Source organism: Lagopus muta, chromosome 6, assembly GCF_023343835.1.
Source record: "Lagopus muta isolate bLagMut1 chromosome 6, bLagMut1 primary, whole genome shotgun sequence".
Lineage (NCBI taxonomy): Eukaryota > Metazoa > Chordata > Aves > Galliformes > Phasianidae > Lagopus > Lagopus muta.
Window position 1 is genome coordinate 24,370,131 of NC_064438.1, and position 17,325 is coordinate 24,387,455.

Sequence of the window (17,325 nt, forward strand, 5' to 3'; positions counted from 1 at the left end):
CGCACAGCACGCTGGGAGCCGTAGGCCGCCTCGGTTCACCTCGCTGACGCGGGCCGATCGGCGGGTGCGGAGTGTGCATGCGCGCGGCCGCTAGGCAGTGAGGGGCGGGCGGCGGGGCCGGGCCGGGAGCGGCGCCATAAGAGGCGTGCCGCCGCCTAGCTTCTTAGCGCTGCTGAGCGCCGCGTCGGGTTAGGTCCGGGGGAGCCGAGGTCTCGTCGCTGCCTTTGGTTGCAGCTATGGGTTCCCGGGCGTCTACGCTACTCCGGGACGAGGAGATTGAGGAGATCAAGAAGGAGACGGGCTGTGAGTATGGAGCGGTGGGCAGCGGTTGTCCTCCGCCGAGAGGCGTCTGGGCCGGTTGTGCTGGGCTCCTCGCACGGCTTGTAGAACGGGGACGGGAAGGCCGCGGGGCTGCCGGCTGGGTGGGCTGGGAAGTGCCCGTGGAGGCCGCTGAGGGCTGCGGGCCGGGGGCCTTTGCTCTCTCGTTGTAGTACTTATTTTTTTCTCCCCAGCGTTAGTTGTTGTGTTGCTACAGCTGGGGCTACTGGGGGTATGGGGGAGCTAGTATAACTTGTGGAAGTCTTGTGTTGAATAACAGTAACGAAAAAAATAAATTTCTGTTTTAGTTAGCAATTAGCAGAGTGTAGCTGTCCCTTAATCCCGAGCCGTGTGCAGGGCTCTCCCCACTGTCTCTGGGCCCTCCAGCCATGGGGCACCCGTTGCTTCCCCAGTGCCTCTCCACCCTCAGGGTGAGGGATGATGGTGATGCTGCTTTCCATCTAATCAGAGCAGAGGTAGTATTGCTCTGCTCTTTGCTTTTTATTCTGGTTTTTCTTTGTCAAATCAGTGTCTGTTACAGTATTCTTGCTCTGTTCATGCTTGCTGGTTTTTCCTTGCTCTGTAAAAATACTTTGCTTTTTTTTTTTTCTACTGAAATGTTGTCTTGTGTATGTCGTAAGCAATAGTTTATTTGTGGCAGGGAAATGAGTGGGTCCAGAAAAGGCTACAGGAGATCTAAGATAGTATTGGCCAATGTGTTGGACAGCTGAGTGAGTTAACATACTTTCCGAGATCCTTTCCCTGTGTCAGGTGAACTTTGTACAGGAGGGTTATGATAAACAAGTGGGAATGTAAAAGTCTGCATTTATATTCTTTTTTAACCACAAAAATCCATAGTGTGGAGGTGGCCTTGCTATTTAATATGCTCTTAAAAAAAAACAAACTCTAAATCTGGAATGCTCTTCCAGGAAGTTTAAGAAAAGGAAAAAATTACTTTTCTTTCCTTCTCGTACTTGATTTATTATTGATTGGGTTTAATTCCTACAGTTTTATTTTTTGAATGGCTAAATAAATTGAGGTGGTTGTACAGGCATGACCTTCTGAGCAATAAACCCATCAAGCTCTAGTTACCCTCTAAATGCTTTACTTAAATACCCATGTTAATGGTTTGTGATCAGAAGGTTTAAAATCTATTGCTTGAATTTACTTAATTTCTGTGTTTTTATTACTCAGTTTTATCTGTTGTAAAATGCAATTTGGTTAATCAAGTATTACTGATATTCTCTGATTTGTGCTTGCTTGTGAGCTGTCATAAAGTGCCTCTTGAACTTTATCAATTTTTTTTTTTTCCCTCTTCAGTCTGTAAATGGAGACTAGGAATGTATTTTCCTCTGCCTTTTCTACTTCTGTAGATAGATGGAAAATTCCACCAACCTGTAGGACTGTTCCATGCTTCACACAGGTGAACCTATACTTATGTGAGGTACAAGATAGGAGAAATACAGGACTCTGAAGTTACCTGGAACAAAGTTTGCAGGAAGAATACTGAAGTAGTATTACTGAATAGGCTATCTGATCATTTGCTAGAAACTTGATGCTAATGATACTTCAGTTGTTAAAGAGTTTGAGAAAGGGACTTCTTGAAATAAACAATTTGGCAGTATTACGTGCTGCTGATGGACTGATGTGGTAAGTTCTCTGAATGATTCTGTTTTGGCTTCCATGAGGGAAAATGCCTGTTCTAGTTCATCTGAAGTTAAGTACAAAAGAGCAAACCTAACATTTAACTTATTGGAATGAGTTCAGTGATAGAATTTTATATAGCACAAAACCGAATAGCTGATAATACTAATATTAGTAATAAGCTATGTGTTAATGCTGCTTAGTTGAACAGACTAAAAAGATATCTTTGTGGGAACTTGAAGCACGGTCTTTCACAAGCTGTACAATGGCACTAAAAATCTCTTGAATGAAATTTTAAATTCAGGGGGAAGTTCTGTATTACATACTTCTTTGTGTCGTGATGGAAAACACTAGCTCAGTAAGTTTAGAAACATCTGCAAAGGCAGTGCTCCCAGGAACTGGAGACTACTGTGCCCATTAAGAGTTGTGCTTGCTGGCAGATTATCTCCAATCTGAGAGAAAAGTGCTTTGCCATTTCAGTAATCACTATTAAGAAAAACAGATAGGATGTCCAAGATGTTGCTTGTCAGCATTCTTGCAAGCTCTTTGGAAAGCCATTGGAATGTAACAGTGTTCAAAGCCTTTGGTTCATACTCTTTGTTCCCATGCTTTGAAGCTGTTCATGTAAGGATTAATAATAAGCTAGCATTTATATGAGGATTTAAGAGAATTATTTAAGAAGTAAGAGGTGATGGATTTTCTTATGGTTACTTATGTGCTTAGGAAATATATTTTCATATATCATAGAATAAAGGTAGTGTCACTGTTAAAGATGCTTTAAAAAAATGAACTGTGAATCTGCAATGCTTTTCCAGATTTGATTTTTTTTTTTTTTTCTCTGTATATATTGCATTTTTGAGATGTATTTGGAAATAGATAAACATCGCATGTTTATGTGATCTTGTGCTAGTGTTTTGGTCATGTTTCAGCATATCTAGTTACTAAAAATGTTCTAATTAGCAAAATTAAAATAGAAGATACAGCTACAGTCTTGATTTGACTTAAACTTCTAGAAGGGCCTTAATGAGTATTATAGATAAAGTCATGTTTCAAGAAGCTTTAAGTCTTAGTTTTTGGTTATAAGAAGCGGTTGTAAGTTGCAAACCTTGCTCTGGTTTTCTTTAGGTCAGCAGGGAATTCTTTTGCCTGAGGAAGCTTTGAAAAGTGTCCGATGCTGCAGCTTTCACGAAGGATGAGAGTCAAATAGGAAATTAGGAAAGAGTGCAGTGCTGGATCTGAATCAAGTTCCTTTGTCATACTGCTATGATATGCTGTTTGTCCAGTATGATATCAACAAACGCTGTCTCCTGTCAATATGTGCCAACTCATCATATTCTGTTGTGGAGGTGTTCCAAAAATGGAGTTGGGTACACTGACTTGAAAATGAGAGATGGAGGAGTTGAAAGTTTTTGTTTTTTTTACCAAAGTTGTAACCCCAGGGTGCTCACTTCATAATCCGTTGTTATGATTGCATGTATGGTATCTAAAAGAAGAAAGTGCAGATGCTGGAAGTCTTGAAAATAGCATTATTTACTTGCTGTGTGTGTTGCTTAACTTGAACTTGAGCAAGCTGCCCTGTTTGATGGGAGAGAAGTTGCCTTATGTGGAACTGAGCAAGTTGCCCAACCCAGTGCAAAGAATGAAGGTTGCTTAGGAGACATGAAAAAGAACAGTTGTTGGCAGGTCATCCTAGAAGAGGGAGCAGGTGAACCTAAACAAATAGGCTGGAAAAGAACAGACCTGATAAAAATAATTTTACTTCAGTTGTTACAGATCAGACAAGTGCTGTGCAACCTGTTCCCAAATAAATTTTGTATGTGGGCTGGTGAAGGCTTTTAAAACAATTCAATCCAAACATTGCAGTATGTGCTAGTTCAACACTGGATGTAATCACACCTTTACTGAGCAAACATTACAGCCCAATTCAGTCTTATTTCATGTATTGACTAACTTGGTGTGAGGGGGCTCTGAGAAGCCAACATATTCTGTCAAATATTCTTTCAGTTTTACGGAATTAATATTCTAGATAGATGTTCTGACTGTGGACTCCCCCTAAGGTGCTGGATGTCTGGTACCTTTGAAATGCCTAATATTTTGGTAATGTTGATGCCATTGTGCTAAAATTAATAAGTGGCCTTGGAATAACTCTTGTAAATTGCAGATTTAGTCTGAAGTAATTTTTTTCTTTCCACTTGCTTTTTCAGCTCACTCTTGAACTTGTTTAGAAGTTGACTTTTCAGTTTTGAATTCACTGTTCTAGAAGCCTGCAGCATGCTTTGAACCACAAAATGAATAAACTGTTTAGATTCAGACAATCCTGTAACGAACAAAAAGTGATCAGGTGTCAAGCCTAGTCATTTTTTCTAGAGGTGGAGGAATAATACATTTCCCATCTAAGGATGGGAGGAAAGAAACCAACAGAAGTAGAGACAAAAGAAGTAAAGATGCTACAAGAAAGGTCACTGTAGTGTCTTGAATGACATGGAGAAGACTGGTGAAGGCTGTTGAGAAAATTTCCAGCAATAAAAGAAACATTGAAACTGTGATTCAGATCTCTTGGCAGTGCAGTTTGGTGCAGTGTGGTGTGCTCCTGCAGGGAATCACTGATGTGCTCATTTTTTTTTTCTTTCTTCAGTCTCCCACAGTCAAATCACTCGCTTGTATAGTCGCTTCACCAGCCTAGACAAAGGAGAAAATGGCACTCTTAGGTAGGTACTGACACTAATTTGTCTCTTTCTGTTGAAATGTCTTTAACGGTGGCTTGCTGTTGCGGAATGTGTGCATGTTTTTCTCATGTAGTGAATCACTGAGGCTGTTATAACAGGTTCCTTCATACATAGTGTCTGCATGGAATTTCAAACTTCTTTTATGGAAGAAATCTGATTGCTGGACTGAGTAAAGGTACTCTCAATAACAGTTCTCTTTACCATAGAGCTGAAGGTTTGTAGTAATTAATACAGGAAAGCTCAGTTGATATTGAGGATTTAACAACACATGTTTAGAAATGTTAACCATATTTTTTAATTGTTGCTTCTTATACTACAAGCTGCCTCTAGTTTATAGGTAATTATTAAAAGAGTTGTTCCACTAGGTTATCCTTATCCTCGTTTTCAAGAGAAAGATATTTTGAGAACAAGAGCTTCTAATTATATATGATGCCCCATGTCTTTAACAACAACCATGTCTGTTAATATGCTCAAAAATAACATGAAAGTGCTGGAACTAAGTCACTGTGACTGAATAAGTACTCACTTGATTCTTTCTTTCTAGTAGTAGCTAGCGGAAAATGTGCAAGATGTTCCAATGCTGCACAGAAGTGAGCTGGTTAGCTGCAGTTTGTAGTGATTTCGCGCTAGTTGGTGGCTCTGCTGTACTTTACTGTTTTCTTACTCCCTCTCCTCAACAGAATTGGGAGAGAAAATGTGATGAAACAAGCTTGTCTTGTTTCTCATATTTTATCACCCCTCTCTCCCAGCTGTTGTGCAGTGTTGTTTCCCTGGTCTTAAATATGCTTTCACAGCTGTAAACAGTGTTGCATGCTGGCTCAGATTTGGCCTTTGATAGGTGCTTTTTTGAGCTGGTTGGAGCTGGCTCTCACCTAACATGAGGCAGCTGTTGTGCTCTGCTGACAGAGGGTCCCTTGCTACCAAAACCTATCACGTAAGCCTAATAGACAGTTAAATAAAAATGAAGCTTAAATCTCATCTGCAAAATATTTTTCACTTTGATCCACTGAAACTGCTGGAAAGCATTATCTGGTTATTGTGTAACATGTTACTGTTTTGCTCTTTATTTACTGGACTAATTATAAACTCTTATAATACTTGACTGTTTACTGTTCTATTGATGATGCCTACAGACGTCTAACAGATGAGCTGGTCATGATTGAACATGCCAGAACTGCAGTTTCACAACCAACTGGTCTAAGGCTGTAGTCTCTTGCTGGAAGTCTCTTGCTTTTCTGTGTTGATTTTGGTGTTCAAGGCTCATCTTTGGAAGCTAATGTGCATTTCTGAAAACTTGCCAAAGAATGAACAAAAAAGGGAACGTAACCTGTTTACAGACAGGTTTTGCTTCACATCATTGTATAGCCACATGTGCTGGAACCAGTGCAGAAGCTTGAGGTGATGCAGGACAGAGCGGGAAGAGGAAAGACCTCCTAACATAGTGTACTGGTCTGGTGGGAATGGGATTAATTTTCTTCATAGCTATTCCATTGCTCCCAAACCCAGTAAACATTGATTCAGTGATCACCTGGGTTTTTTCCATGACCTGATCTTGCAAAGTGTGGCTGTAGAATGGCCTATAAAGCTAGACCTATCTATAAACCTGTCTACATAAAACACTACTTCCTGCCATTTACTTCCATGACTCATGCAATTCCTTTGGGTGCCACAAATTGCCGACTTCTCATTTAACATTTAAATTGTGCTGTCCTGTTGTGTAAACATGTCTAAGTGATCAGTTTTGGTTAAAAGTACACTTAATTCTCATTTAGTTTGTGTAGATATTTTTAGCCTCTCATTTGAACTGTGGTTGTACTGTAAGTACATGGACTGGCATAGCTGAAGGGATGGCAAGATGGAGTGTGGGGGTGGAAACAATTGTCTTCACACGGGATGGGCGGGAGCTGCTTAAACCTGTCCTGTCACTGAACCTGATGTATCCTAAATTGTAACCCTGGCTGTTGTGACTAACAGACTAGCTGATGATCTATAGGTAAAAATACTACTGATGTCTCAGTTGAGTTACTTGAAGTGAATACTAACAGCACCTTCAAAGTCTGCGTGTGGATTTTGTCTTTGCTGGTTAAAGATGGTTGTATCCACAACAGTCCAGCACAGTTGGAACCTGGATGCACATGCTTTCTCAGTTCCTCCCTTCAACTTTTAAGGATTCAGTCATATTTGATTTGTGTAAGAGGAATAGTTAGTCATATATTCTATGAAAGATGCATATTGCTTAGTAGTTCATAGAAACATAGAATAGCCTGGGTTGAAAAGAGCCACAATGATCATCTAGTTTCAACCCCTGTGCTGTGTGCAGGGTTGCCAAACAACTACACCAGGCTGCCCAGGGCCACATCCAGCCTGGACTTGGATGCCTCCAGTGATGGGGCATTCACATCCTCCTTGGGCAACCTGGTTGGTTTCATAGGGTTAAGTATCAGGAGATGTTTTACTGTCTTTGTTGATAACCATGTGGTACTTGGAAAAGGAAATGAAAGTTGGAAAGTTCATTTGGAAAAATCCTCAAGTGTGCAAACTGTTCTGTGAACTTGCATTCTTGGCCTCTGAGCGTGGCCTTATCCAGCCATGGCTGTGTTAAAGTGGCATTCAAATTTTGAAACCTGTTATGGTACTCACAATATGTGGAAGCAGTCATTAAGTTTAAGTAATGGAAAAGTATTTCCTGAAAAACAGTGCTGGGGGTAGTGGGTCAGAAGCTTAGAAAGCATGGCTTCTGAAATACTGATCAAATGACTTCTTCTGGGTAAGCAAGAAGTTACTGTGCTTACTGTCATCAGATAATTTTGAAGGAATGTTGTTTTTTTTCCCCTCTTTATCTTCTGCTTAGAATTGCAGCAACTGGTGAATGCTATCAGTTCTTTAGAAGTGTAGAGAAAACATGGTATTTCCTTCATTTTCTTAAACAAAATTGCCAAACTGACTTGTGCCATATGAATGAAAACAGGTTGTAAAAGCCAGGGTAACTGTTCTTGTTGTCTTTTATTTTAATATTGTGTCTAGGAGCCTCTTGTATAGCGGCAACTTCTGCACTGGGAAATGACATGTTAAACACTTCAAAAGTATTTTTTTTGCTGTACAGTGATCGGTTTAGCCTGGTGAGTTGTGAAGGAAGGTAGGCAAGTGTTCTGAAAGCTGATGGTAGAGCAGACATACTGTGCTATTTATGCAAATTCTGCACTTAAAAATGCTGTTCACAAGACTGTCTCTTGGAGAACTTTTAGAAAGCCTTTGGTGCTGGGAGAACGGTCATGAACTATCAGGGCCATCTGCTGACTTTTGTCAGCAAGTTCAATCAGCTCAGACTGAGAAAGTTCTAGGCTTGTTCTTAATAGTTCAAACTGATAGTGCATGCATTAACAACAGTGTACAAGCTAACTCTCCGAGTATGGAATTCTTTGCCTTTGCTTAAGAAAATGTGAAGGATTTCTAGCTTTGTCTAACACTGACAAAACAGGCAGCATGTGGATTTGGATTGGTGAATGATAGGTTACTATAATAGTTTATGCTTCTGTCCTTGACTGTCCATTCATTTATTTATATTGCTTTCTGTTGCTTTTCTTCTAGTTATTTTGGCATTCTTTTCCTAATGTTTATAAAGCAATTACTCCCCAGTTAAGAAACCATTTTTCAACTTTTATAAACTGTGTGTAAGGATGAAGTTAGATGAGATGGCTGACATGGCTGTTGAAAGAGGAGGGTGATCACTCTTCCTGTATCACTTCTCCATGTTCTCAGCACATCTTTGTCAGCTGTGGTGGTATTTGCAAAGAGAAGCTGTTCAAAAATTAGTCTAATTAATCAAAGATAATTGGGAGAATGGAGAAGAAAAAGTGAGGAACTTTCCTTTTTGTTAATGAGGTGTGTTAGACCGTCAGACAGTCTGACAAATGTTAAAGCTGATGTTAACAGGGGAAGAGAACAGTAAAATGTCTTTTCAGTAGTAACCAGTGAAATCTGACCATGGTGCTATTTACTCTACTTTGAATTATATCCTTTTAATTTTTTTCTAGAAGCTTTAAATATTTCTTATTGTCTTCACTCTGTGGACATCTTCCCCTTTTTTCCATCCCTCATGTTAAATGTACTGTTTTACTTTGTTTCACCCACTCATTTTGAAGTAAAAGGGTGGACAGCCAGAAATAGTGAGAGGAAAATAGAGTCCAGTCTTAAAATTGAGAAATTCCTTGCTGCAATCTGTGAATGCTCTGGAATACATATAAAACATCCGGTCTCCACAATAACATGCAGTTAAAGGTTGCTTTGCATGTTATGTTTAAGCAAGGGTTTAGTTGAAGCCTAGCCCTGGAAATAACCATGTTAGAAGTGCCTGTTGCTATGTTACTAAAACAGAAGAAGCAGAGGGCATCTGATTTTCCTGCAAGTTCCAGCCTCAGCCACGTGAAGTTGGCCCCAAATGACTGCAGGAAGTTTTCCTTTATGAAGTGGAGAATAACTTGCATCATGCATTAATTTACTTTTATGGCCATGAGAGCCATTTCAATTATAACACTCACTCAGTAATGCGCTCTTAACAAGCAAAAATGGTCTGCTGCAATCCTGATAATGACAGGACAAATAGGTTTGAAACCTGGGGAGTTATTTGTGGTTAATTGTTAATCTCCTGCTATAAAGTAGAACTGGAAGTTGGAATGCTGAGTGTTAATTGAGGCTTGATATTAACAAATAGTGATATGCAAGTAGAAAACATTGAAATGTTAAGATTTTTGTCTTGAATGGAATCTGAGAGCAGTTGTTGCTTTTAGATCCTAAATGCTAGCATTGAAGTTATGTTAGTAAGATGTTGCTTCTAGGGTGCATGTTTTCCACATCACTGCTTTTTGTACCTGAGTCATTAATGCATGCTCTGCCCTTCAGCTATAGCTTGAAAAGGTAGCAGTCCTGGAGGGTAGGGTAACAAGTTGATTGTGTTATGCAGATGGTGACTTTGCCAATTAAAAATAATTCAGACCTGGTCAGACTAGATGTAGGTTTAAAAATATGATCAGGTCATTCTATCAGAAGGTCAAACAGTTTTAGCCATGTTGTAACAGATGTGCTATAATTGGGACTAACTGTGCAGTGGTGTAACTAAGTACTAGGAATACTTCAGAGTTCACTTACAGTCAGAACATCTTGCTTGATCTTTCTCAGACATTTTTCCTCCTGTCTTTAAGATCGCACCGTTATTCAAAAGGCTAGTGTGCTTAAATAGGTTTGTTCTCCTTTGCTTTCCTCTGCCAGTGCAAACTTATTGCTGATTCATTTTTGAGAAAGTGGATTTTAAAAGTAGCAGGTTCTGAATGACTGAGTTTGAAAGTTTGACTCAAAAGTCAGAAATAGCAGGGTTGCATTTGACTTTAAGGGAGCAGCCAATATTTCTAGAGATCAGGCAGTAACTGTTGAGTTATGTATGTGGACAGAAGAGTCTGGGATTACGGGGTCTGGTTTTGTGGGTTTTGTTTGTTTTCGTAGCCTTAACATGGTGCTGTTATTGTACTTTAAAGTCCAGATGACCATGAAATATATCTTATACCAATGAACTGCTGTGCTCTATTATATTGAAAAAAACTTTGTTTCTGGAGGTATTTACAAAGAGTTGCTTAGTGTGCCTGCCTTGGCAATGACAGGATTACCCCACTTTCCTGTCAAGGAGATATTGTTAGGCTGGAAGAAAAATTATCCAGGCGATTTTAATAATAAAATGGACACTGTTTTCATGATCATACTGGCATGAAGGAATTACTTTAGATCAGCATAGCTTTTGTCTTTTTCTCTGGCAGAAAAAAAGTTCTAACAATAAGTGTAGCTATGCTTATTCTAGCATGTGCCTATATATATAGTCACGAGTAGAAAGGAGAAGGCTGGCAAGAGCAGTGAATCTTGGCAATGAACTGGTGAAGCAGCATCTAGTACACAAGCTAGGACTGAACTTACTGTTTTAAAATAGAAGTGCTTCTTAGTGGGAGATAAAAATATGAAATTTAGCATTCAGCATGTAGGAAGTTCTTTCATGAAACTGAACAGTGCAGATCACCTGCAAGTATATGTGGAGGAGCATAGCATGATATTGTCCTAGAATCTGGAGTGAACTAGTCTGGAGAAATCATTGCCAGATGTAGCTCCAAAACACATAGTTTAAGAAGTTTACTTTTCCTTCAAAACCATTTCAGAAGTTTTCCTTCCTTAAATTGAAAACTAGTGAGCACAATTTCTAGGGATGCTTCTAGCACAAATAGTGTTAGCATCTCAATTCTTCTTAAGCAGTTATTTCTCCCGTGACTTGCAGACTTGTTTATACAGGCTTGTTGTGTTCTTACCTCACTTAGCCGTGAAGACTTCCAGCGGATTCCAGAGCTTGCCATCAATCCTCTGGGAGACCGAATTATCAATGCCTTTTTTTCAGAAGGGTGAGTTCCAACTGCCTGGATTTGTGAATAGTCACAAAATGTACAGTTTGTCAGTACATTCCTACTTCTAATAGGAATGAAATGATGATTAAAGCACAGAATTTGAATTCGGTGATAACATCTCAAACTTCTCCTAGTCACGTTGGTATGTTGCTTCCTCTGTATGCTTTCATTACATAATAAGAGACACTTGTCTCTTTTGAGAGAGTTTTGTATGCTTTATTCAGTGACAAGATTTGCCTGCATGTCACTGTTGTCTGTTCTTCTTGCTATCCTGCTTTTGAGGAAGGTCAAAGGCATGGACTTTGATTCTTAAAGCAAACTTGTAGCAGTAATACTTTAGGTGAAGTAGCATTGCAGTTAACTAATTAAATTTTTTTCTTTGCTTTTTTTGCCTTCTAAGTGTGCCTTAGTTAACAGATCAACTTCTGTTTTTTAATTTGCATCGTATTTAAGGTGTAGCTTATGACATTTGCAGCATGAGTCCAAAGAGGCAGATTTCCAGTATTGAAGGACAGGATTCAGATCAGCAAGACATACTGCTAGACTTGGGTGTAGTTACAGGATAACTTAGGCAAAGGTAAAAGGTGAAAGCTTGAATTTAAACACTGCTTGTGGGCAAAGAGGGGAGTAGTCCGTAACAAGACTTCTTGCAGGTTTTTTCCCTTGTATATCACACAAGAGCTGCCTTTGATCACAGGTTGCTAAACCCTGGATAGATAGGAATTAAGAATTTCCATGGTATGGACAACTGAGACATTTTTACTGTTCTTTATTGAAATAAAAAACCTGTGTGAACTATGCTGAAGCTGACTGGCTAAAATGCTTGTGCAGGGAGGACCAAGTGAATTTCCGTGGATTCATGAGGACACTAGCCCACTTCCGGCCCATAGAAGATAATGAAAAGAGCAAAGACCAGAATGGACCAGAACCACTGAACAGCCGAAGTAACAAGCTCCACTGTAAGAAATAGGGACCTTCCGTTAGAAGCAATTCAGATTCTTTTCTCTCTCTGAGAAGAGAGCAAAGGGGTTTAGTGTCTTCTACCCAGTCTTTCCCTGTGGAATGATACCCTATAATAACCTGATTTTTTTAAATGAACTTGCAATCTTACCTGTCCAGAATATCAGTAGTCAACCTATATTTGTATAAGATTTGATAGAATTGTTTGAATCTTAAGTTCATATGTCTTTTGTTACAAAACATTTAGGAAATGTTTAAAAATGGTTTGCAATGGTTATATCATATTAAGAAGCCATGTTTTGTGCACAAATGGGCTTTTCTATTTCTTTCTCCAGTCTTCTGTGTAATATAGTGCTTACTGAATGCACTAGGCAGTGCTTCCCAGAGCACTTAAAGGTTGTTGTAAATCTCAGCTAGAGTATAGTGGAAGGTAATGGACAATTGTAAAAATGGCTGGCTCTGAAGTCAAAGTACTGAATACATCTTAGAGCCACTGTGATTAAGGGCTTTAAAGAATTAACTCTGCAAGTAGAATGCTTCTGTAACTTTGAGTACTTACGTGTGTACTTAATGTTCCTCACTTCTCGGCAAAAATGTGGTAATAACCTTCTATGGAACTGAACGTGAATTGTGTGGAGTCAAAATTCTACATGAGTTATCTTAAAATGATTTGTGATGAGTTATTATTTTTATAGGTAGTTGTCAGGAAGAAAAACAATGGCACTTGAATTCAGTGCTCTTTTTCTCTCCCTGCAGTTGCTTTTCGGTTATATGATCTAGACAAAGACGACAAGATTTCCAGGGATGAGCTTCTTCAGGTACTTCAGACGATTCCATCATCTGTCATTTCACACCATTTAGAATGAAGAGGGGTGTTGGTAACAGTCTTGATGGAATTCTTGCAGGAATTTGTGGTTATTTGTTATCTCTGGTTTAAAGCTTTAGATATATGAAGCCTTGATCCCATTTGGTAACCCAGATTGTTTGATCAAACCAGGGATTCTAGATTTACTAACACTACAGTGTTAGGCTAAGTAAGATCTTAGTAGAAATGGTTCCTAAAAGGAAGGTGTTATTGATAAAGATGCTTAAAAATCCAACAAATATACTAAGTCTCTTAAGAGCTGTCTTCTGCAACTTTCTAACGTGACTTCATAGGGGACATTGCTAAGGGTGAATGCAGTCATTCTTCTGGTTGTCTTTGTACTCTCTAACTGGAATAAAACTCTGTGAAACTGCAGCAAAGACCAGCGAAGATAATCAAAGTTCATCAGTGGCTGTATGTATTTAAGCTAGGCTTAAGCTAGGAGTAATTACATACTGCTAATCCTGGGAGGTAGACATGGCAATTTGCGGTTCTTGATGTAAGACAAGGTTTTGATTTTGACTGAAACTGCCCACTTTCAATCTGTGCAGAAGATGCTTTACTAAATGTTAGGGGGTAATGGCTGCTATCACTTGTGCATATACTTAGAAAATTCCTGTAGGAAGCATTTTGAACGGTGGATGTTCAAATCAAGTATTCATACATTTTGTGGGAAAAATTAGAAGCATTGGAACAAAATGTTATTCTTTTCTAGTTTCAGAAGTGTTTTTTTTTTTTTACTACTTCTGTGTCTTTCAGCTGCTTAGTGAGAAAGCTGGCTGAAGAAGAAAGCTTTCTTTCCTGCAATCCTTTATGTATAAGGACCAGTAATAATAATAAAAAAAAACTACCCAAACTGTCCAGAAATATTTCCATGGAAATCTTTGAGTTGTTCTTCTAAGTCATTACCTAGACAGCATGCATGAGAAATAATATTAAGAATACTTGTATTTATAACACCTATGATTAAAAATTAATACTCTAAGGACTTACATACGTTACAGGTGTTACGGATGATGGTTGGTGTCAACATCTCAGATGAGCAGCTTGGCAGCATTGCTGACAGGACAATCCAGGAAGCCGATCAAGATGGGGATTGTGCCATCTCCTTTGCAGAGTTTGTAAAGGTTGGTAAATTACATATTTGACACAAGTAAATGCAGCTGCTTAGTAAACAGACAGATGGTTCAGACTTAAATGCAGATGGAAAAATAAGTTGTTGAAGTATTTCTTCTGCTTGCATTTGGCTTATTAGGACAGATGTTTTTTAAGCTGTTCTCTTAGGGTGCAAATAATTAGTCCATGTTTCTCTCGTGTAAGCTACAGCACTGAACATACTGCAGAATTTTCATCTCATGCGAAGACTACTTCAGGCATCTGATCCTAAACGTATCTTGTAGAATAAGGTGTTAATGGAATAGTGACAAGAGCTTAAAAATGAGATAATATACTCCCGAAACCAGCTCATAATGAGGCAACAGAGATTTGCAATGCAGCAAACAATGTAATATTATTATAAATGCTTCTTTCTACACAAATAGCCTGACTAGCAGTAACAACAAAGTAATTCTGTATGGTTGTGTTGGTCCAATTTCACTTTATATTTTCTGTTACACAACCAATTATATACTAACATACAGACTCCTAGCTGTAGTCCTGTTAATTGCATCTCCTGATGGTTGCAGGAATAGCTAGCAGTAAGGAGCCATTATGTAGTCAGCAGAAAAAAGTGGTCCTCCAAGTAACAATTTTAACGTAGTGGGATGGGATTGATGATAGGAATCAGACACATCCTGGATGTATGGACAAAGATGAGATGAGGCAGCATAAACAAAATGCAGTGTGGGAAATTCTTAGTAGGATCAGGTGCTAGAGATACAGAACCCCTCTTCCTTTGAGAAATTTAAAACTCAACTGGGTGAGACCTTCAGTGACTTAATCTAGCTGGCCCTGCTTTACGCACTGAGAAAGCTGAACAAAATGACATCCAGGAATCTCTTAGAACTTAAATTACTCTAAATTCAGCTTTAAAATGGTCTGCTGTGGTCTTTTAGTTCAACTGCTTGTGTCCCTTCTTCTAGTCCATTGTTTCCTCACCATGCATTCTTGTACAATCTACTTTTGAGAATAGCTCAGCCCTTTCTGGACTATTGGCAACCTGCGTCAGTTGTATTTTAGTTGACATCCTTCTTCAGATTTAAATGGCTGGAGTTTCTTTCCAGAACAAAACACAGCAGTCTGTAGATGAATGTCATGCCAAATTGAAGATGCTCTATGTTCCTGCCCATGTCCTTTTTACTTGCAAGAAAGAAATATCTTGTGTAAATTAACTAAAATAACTTTCTGGATCTTATTGCAGGTTTTGGAGAAGGTGGACGTAGAGCAGAAAATGAGTATTCGTTTTCTTCACTGATGGATGGAGAACCTACTCCTTTCTACCCTTACTATAAGATGAATAGAACTTCATTATTTCCTTGCCACCTTCCCCCAAAGCATTGTTACTGGTGCATATAAAATACATCTCCAACCCTTCACTGATTTGTTCTACCAATGTGAACATTCCCTGTGCATCAGGAACTAAGAGAAATAGCTGCCATGGAACTTGGAAAGGAGCATTAAAAAAAATCCTTCCATTTTTAATTTTTACTTCTTCCCTTGTCTCCTTTTGCGTTATGAGTAAATGTTTCTCCTTTTGGTGTACTGCAGTTTAATCTACAAACTGATTCTTCTGAGTTCTGAATCTGAGAATGGAAAAAGGAAAATGCCACAGAAATGCCTTCTGAAATGCTTCTTGAAGATGAGTATCTACTCAAATACTAAGTGCAGTGATAATTGTTCACCTTCGTTTCCAGTAGTGGCTTCACATCATAGCTGTCTCTTTCTTCCTTAGTTGGCTCTTTATTTTTTTTCTTCCCTGCTTTCAAATCTTGATTTCTACAAAAAGATGATATAGTTCTTATGGTGTCATTACAAACAAGCACAGAATGCATGGTAACAGTCCAGAGGTATGGTGTGGAGACTTTCTTCTTTTGGGGATTGATTCACAGTAGGAGAATAGGCACAGTAAGAGAATGTGTGGTGGAGATGGACAGTGGTGTCCTCAAAGGAAATAGGAACTCTGCACTAAGTCACTTAAATAGTTTCTGCATTTGCTGCAGGAATGTTTCTTTCCTATGAGTAGCTTCCAAACTTGACATGAAGTCAGGTGAAACATGAAGTACCTTTTCCAGGTTGCTTTACTCTAAGATGCCTCTTCCCATTCGGGTGGCTTTGCCTCTGAAGGTGTAAACTTGTTTACCAGCATACATAATGCAAGAAAACTATTCATGCCAAAAACTGGGATTTGTCTTTCTGTCACTGCCCTGATAAGTGTCATGGAACATTACTGATTTTTTTTTTCTTAATTCTAGTGACCTGGACGCTAGTAGTTATTTGCACTTTTCAGTATGGAAGTCCTAGTCTTTTAGATTTGTGTTGATTGTACTAGGTGTGTTTATGGAAGGTTGGGCATGCAAATACTGCTTGGAAGTACATATTTTGAGTACTACCAATGATATTTCAGAATATATTCCTACATAAATCTCTCTGCAAGTATAAGACAATTATGCTTTCATTTATCTTTCATTTAATACAGTTAATATATTTACTCCCAATCAAATCAAGATGTCGAAAGTATTGAAGGTTCAACAGCAGCACACTTTTCTGTGGTTAGATTGGCAAATGATCTCACCTAGTTCAGCTGGAGCAGCCTATGGTCTGGGAAGACCTTACAGTAAAACCAAAAAGCTCTAGGAGCTTCTTTATTGAAGAATCAGTGTTACAACTGCTTCTTTGTCATTTGTTTATATTTCTATAAATACTGCCAGTCTCAAACTACCCTCAAATATTCGTTTTATTTTCTTTGTTCCTTGACTCATTTACTTCTGTAAAATAACATGCAGGTCTCTGAAGGATTTCTGGTTTGTTTTAAATTAAGGAATTGCAGAATAAAATGCTATCCTTTGTTTTGCAGTGCGCAGCACAAGTCCAGAAACAAATCAAAAACCTCTGTATGAGGAAAAATGTTTTGACTGTCATGTAAAATAGGATTGTAATAATGTTAATGAAGTCGTTTGTTTTTTGTTTTTTTTGGGTTGTTTTTTTTTTTTTTTTTTTGAAGTTGTACGCATTGTGATCTGCTTTAAAGTGTTGCTCTCCTATTCTGGCTGTATAGTTGTAACCTACAGTTGTGCCTTATTGTCCCAGTGAGACTGGATATTGTATTTATCAACCCATAAATAAACCTTCCACTGTATTAAAAACAAACAAACACAATTTATTGTAACGGATATCCTCAGGCTAGAAAAATTAAGTACCAGTGCAATAGTATAGCTAGCAT

General features: G+C 38.7%; 1 protein-coding gene across 1 annotated transcript; it reads left to right on the forward strand.

The window, feature by feature from the left end:
• The first annotated feature begins 47 nt into the window (after positions 1 to 47).
• Positions 48 to 15,998, forward strand: CHP1 (calcineurin like EF-hand protein 1). Its single transcript, XM_048948249.1, has 7 exons — positions 48 to 303; positions 4,598 to 4,670; positions 11,039 to 11,119; positions 11,954 to 12,081; positions 12,839 to 12,900; positions 13,952 to 14,074; positions 15,307 to 15,998. The coding sequence occupies exons 1-7, from the start codon at positions 237 to 239 to the stop codon at positions 15,358 to 15,360; spliced, it is 588 nt and encodes a 195-aa protein (XP_048804206.1). The 5' UTR covers positions 48 to 236; the 3' UTR covers positions 15,361 to 15,998.
• Positions 15,999 to 17,325: the final 1,327 nt, after the last annotated feature.

Coding starts and splice junctions, on each gene's coding strand:
- CHP1 (XM_048948249.1), top strand. CDS start 237: ATGGGTTCCCGGGCGTCTACGCTACTCCGGGACGAGGAGATTGAGGAG. Junction 12,082..12,838: donor CCGAAGTAACAAGCTCCACT/GTAAGAAATAGG, acceptor CTCTCCCTGCAG/TTGCTTTTCGGTTATATGAT. Junction 12,901..13,951: donor CCAGGGATGAGCTTCTTCAG/GTACTTCAGACG, acceptor CATACGTTACAG/GTGTTACGGATGATGGTTGG.